We start from the raw sequence: 4,781 nt of genomic DNA, 5'->3' as shown, positions 1-4,781 counted from the left end.
ACCATTGAGTTAGGCATAAAGTGAAATGATTAGCTTAAAACTAAGCCAGGGAAGAATAAGAACAGTTAACATTTATTGAGCATATACTATATGCAAGGCTGCCTTCTAGGCCCTTTACATGAAATCTTTAATCTGCATACAAGCCAGCATTATAGATATTAGTATTATCCTTGTTTTATAGGAGAGTCAGTTGAAACATTAGTCCAAGATTACCCAGCTTATGAGTGCCTGAGCATTTTCAACCATTGAGGTGTCCAACTGCTTCAAGATACTTATGTGTGGGAAGCTCTAATCAACAGAAGCTGAAAACCAGAGACTCATTTGGCTTGTATAGTGTTTTTTAAAATGTCGATTTAGCTGCCAATATTTAAAAATCAGAATATTTCACATCAAGATGCAGCTTTTTTTGATAAATTGGAAGGTGGGGCTATGCCAGGGTTCCATTCCCCTGGGTTTTAATCTGGCTGATTTTGCTTTCTTTAGTTTATGTGGGGGCATGCACCCTCCAGTTCACAATAGGTCACAGTCCCCCTCCCTGTCATATCCGACATTGAGACTTTATGCCAGTCTAGATTCGTTCTAGGTTAATACCTGCTGGTTCCTACAGGCATAAGATCAACCCTTAGGAAACAAAGATTTGGATATGGGAATCCTTTGCCTTTTTCTAGCAATCCTGGCCTACCTCCCTATTTTGGACTCCAAATGGATTCAAGATATACCATACAAAGAAAAACTTGGCTTATTAGATATATGGGCTGAAGAAAAAAGGCCCATCAAAGTTAAGTTTTAAACTTGGGTGCTTGGGACTATGATGATACTATTGATAGGTATTGTTAAACATGCATAAAAATCTTTTAATTTAGTTATGCTTTTCCCTCCCACAGCCCTCATTAAATCCAAAGATACAAGCGTGCAGCTTAAGCGATGGGTTTATTATTGTAGCAGACCAATCAGTGATACTGCTTGACAGTATTTGTAGATCACTTCAGTTGCACCTCATATTTGGTAAGTCTAGCATAACGTAAAGCAATGGAATGGAAGTCAAGTGTATCTTGCTACCAATTTCTACTGTGTTGCCTTTTCTTTACTCTGTTATTTCTAAGACTCAAAATTGGACTAATTTCAAGAAATTAATCTTGAGTGCCATTTTTTGTGCTGAGTACTAGACGCAAAGGATACTGGGATGAACCCTTCTCTCCATAAGTCTAAGAGGAAACATACATATATAAAGCAATTTACTTCACTTGCGTGGTTTTTGTATTAGAATATGGTAAGAAACAGTTGAGCCCAATTGTGTTTAAGTACCTGAATCTTATACATAATTTCAATATCATCAATAGATATTTGAATACTTTTGGAATGTATAGTGCTATAAAAAGCTTTAAAAATACTTATGAATTCTTCATTGAGTTAAAGAGCTTTAAGTATATGCACATATGGACTTAAGAAACGCAGTCTTGATCACAATATGGAGGCAAGACTCTCATAAGGTGGAATCTTAGCGTATCTACCCTGATTAGTCCACAAGATCCGGTTTTACCCATGAAATAGTGAACTGTGTTAACATACAATACATTTGTATAGAGATATTGCTGTTGACTAATTTTAGTTCCTAAGCCATTGACATGCTACTGCTTTTACTCATCTTCCCCTCTCAGCCTCCATTTCACTCCCCTAGGCCTTCTTGGCTGTTTCAGGAACAGCAACTTCCTCACCTTCAAACCTTTGCTCATAGCTCACCTCATGTCCTGAGCCCTCTAATACTGCAGTGTGCATGGCTCCTCCGAGCTCGCTCTCTGCTCTACTTTTTCTTTTTTTTTTCTCGGAGAATTTATCACCTTCTTATGTGTCATGTAATTTGTTTATTTTGCTAGTTGTTTATCTTCTATTACTGCCTTAAAATCTGAGCTCCATGAAGGTGGGACTCATTTTCTCAAGGATGTGCAAAAGGCCTAGAACAATACTTAGCATATAAGTGCTCAGTAAATATTCTTTGACCGAATGAGGGTCAATAGCATTCTTTTTTACTTTATTACCACTTTTTAAAAATATTTATAAGAAGCTTGGATTAGTTGACTTCTAATGACAATTTTGCAATTTTTTTTGTATCGAAAAGAAACATTTTTGAAGGAGCTTATAACTTTGATTTGAAATCTTCAGATACTGAAGTGGACGTAGTTGGCTTATGTCAAGAAGGAAAGTTTCTTTTGGTTGGAGAGAGGAGTGGCAACTTACATTTTATTCACGTAACTTCAAAGCAAACACTGCTCACTAACGTAAGACCTTATGTTTTTCATTTCATTATTTAAGTTCTAAATTATCTCTTAGACAACTAAAACTCTAGCAAACCATTACTTAATTTGTTTTAGATTAAAATAATAATGTTCCTTTACATTACATCTAAGAATCATATCATAGAAATGTATGAAGTAAATGCAAAATTGTAAAATTAAGATTTGAAGATAGTCTTTGCTTGTCCAAAATAGTTTTTTCTATTTTAAAACTAAAATGCTTAGAATGTAGGTGGAATTATTGCTAATGATAATTGATAGCTCTGCGATTTTAACAATATAATCTTTGGTTATATTTTTCTGGGTTTAATCTTATCATTTGAAATTACTTTGCAATTAGGCTTTTGTTCAGAAAGCTAATGATGAAAATCAGTGTACTTACCGAACTCTTGTTATTGAGAAAGATGGTTCAAGTGAAGGTAAGTTTTTTGAAATTTTTTTGTTTTCTGACTAATACCTAATCAAAAAATCAGATTTGTAGTTAATGAATTATATAAATTCATTATTATGCTACCTACACAGTGTTAAATTTTCTAGTGGTGTAATTAAGAAACAAGTTTTTTAATTTAGCTCTTTTCAGATGTTTAAATGTACTTTTCCTAAATGTAATATTCTAAACTCATTTTTACAGTATTGAGAGTTCTATAGATTATCAAGGAGATACTGTGTTCTTTTAAAATGTTTTTGTGGGTTTTAGCATATTTGTCATATTTCCCTTTCAACAGATGTTAACTGGACCATAATTTATTTTGATATATCTGAGGGTTTTTTTTTTCTGGCAAGTGAATTTTGGTTTATAAAAGTTTCAAAGGAGTTAACATTGTTTTTGCAAGTAACTTACCGTTTCTTTGTAAATAAGCTTTAACTGTATCATTGCTATATTATTTGATAATTAGAATTTAAATGAGCAAATTGACATTTTTAAGCTAGATCCACATACTGACTTAAATATTATATCCACATGCCTTTTAGAGAAACTGGCTTGATTTTATTTTAATAGGTACCTATTATATGCTGCTTCTTACAAACAGTGGATTTTTTTGTATTACAAACCTTCAGCTTGTAAAAATTCAGCAAGGTAAGTAATGTATTATTTTCTTATTATTGATCTTCAGCAATATTTATTAGTTTTCCAGGTAAATTTTTAAGTGTTTTATTTAATGATATGATTTTAGTTTAATTACATTGTATGATATTAGGTATACTTTTAAGTATTTGTAATATACTTATTCTCCACTGTTCAAGCATCAACAGAACCTGAAGAACTGTAATTTGTTTATAGCCTTCAAAGAATTTACAGCTTAGTCGAAGAGATAAGACATACACTAGCATAGTGGTAATGCTTTTTGATGGAATGAATGAACTTGAAAAAAAATGACTGTATAACTTAACAGTATTGTTAACATACTAAGTCAATAGTAACAGTATGTGCTAAGTGAGTGGTGTGGACCATACCTCCCTTTGAGCTAGAAGAGATTGAGGAATTGGTTTGGGGCATGTATTTGACAAATATTTTTTTAAAAATCTACTCTGTACCAAGAATGCAAGTTCTGGGGGATACAAGATTTATGATACATAGTTCTCCATAGTTTAACGAAGAAGCTAGACAAGTAAAATAGCTCCTCCAAATGGAGCGCGAAGTGACTATATTCCAGGTAGGACTTCAGAACTGGAATAGGAAAGTTGGAGCCTGTTTATTAGGAGAAGACCCCCAGGAAGACAGGTGGTAAGGGAAGGTATGTAGAAGCACTGCGGGGACTGTAAGGCAGGCTGGCAGGCGCCCCAACAATGACATGACATAGTTGGTCAAGGGCAAAACTGAAAAATCACAACTGCCTTATTAATTTCTCACCAGTGTTCTCACTAGATTGTATAAAATTTCACCTTAACACAAAAGGGGTGACATGTATGTGTTTTATAGGTTAATACTATAAATTTAGCTTGCTTCTCTTTTTCACACAGCAATTGAAAATGTAGACTTCAATAAAGCAAAAAAGGTAAAAAAACAAAACCACATTGTCTTCTTGAAACTTAGATTTAATGTAAATTTAGAGAAGTATTTCTAGATATAACTGTCTACTGGTCGACCTTTGGAAATTAGCCTGATAAAACATTTTAATAACATTTCCATTTAAAACTACATTTATAACTAACTGATTTAAACTGATTTTTCTCACTATTTCCAAGGAATTTGGACTGTGAAGCATATATATAACATTTTTATTTTTTATATTTTGCAGTTACAAGGACAAATCAAGTCCAGTTTTATTTCTACTGAAAATTATCATACTCTTGGTTGTCTCAATCTTGTGGCTGGAGATTTAACAAACAAAATCCCTATGATAATTGGGGTAATAATTCTTTTTATAAAATTTCATTTTTTGTTTCTGAAATGTTTCTTCATTAAAATATAGGTTTGGTTAAATTACAAATTAATTTGTAATACATAACAGAAGTAGGAGTTATAAAATTAAGATAATAAAATTAACT

The 4,781-nt window shown here is 32.7% G+C and overlaps 1 protein-coding gene across 1 annotated transcript in view; it reads left to right on the top strand.

Annotated features, from left to right (window-relative positions):
• KNTC1 (kinetochore associated 1) overlaps positions 1-4,781 on the top strand; it is a 56,571-nt gene that overhangs the window by 4,046 nt on the left and 47,744 nt on the right. Inside the window, 6 exon segments of the mRNA XM_025045519.1 lie at positions 885-1,005; positions 2,161-2,276; positions 2,632-2,710; positions 3,292-3,369; positions 4,254-4,288; positions 4,532-4,642. Of these exon segments, the coding sequence (XP_024901287.1) occupies positions 885-1,005; positions 2,161-2,276; positions 2,632-2,710; positions 3,292-3,369; positions 4,254-4,288; positions 4,532-4,642 (540 nt within the window).

The sequence above is a fragment of the Pteropus alecto genome, unplaced genomic scaffold, assembly GCF_000325575.1.
Source record: "Pteropus alecto unplaced genomic scaffold, ASM32557v1 scaffold213, whole genome shotgun sequence".
In the NCBI taxonomy this organism is placed as follows: Eukaryota; Metazoa; Chordata; class Mammalia; order Chiroptera; family Pteropodidae; genus Pteropus; species Pteropus alecto.
Note: the sequence above shows the minus strand (reverse complement) of the source record. Positions and strands in the feature narration are given on the sequence as shown.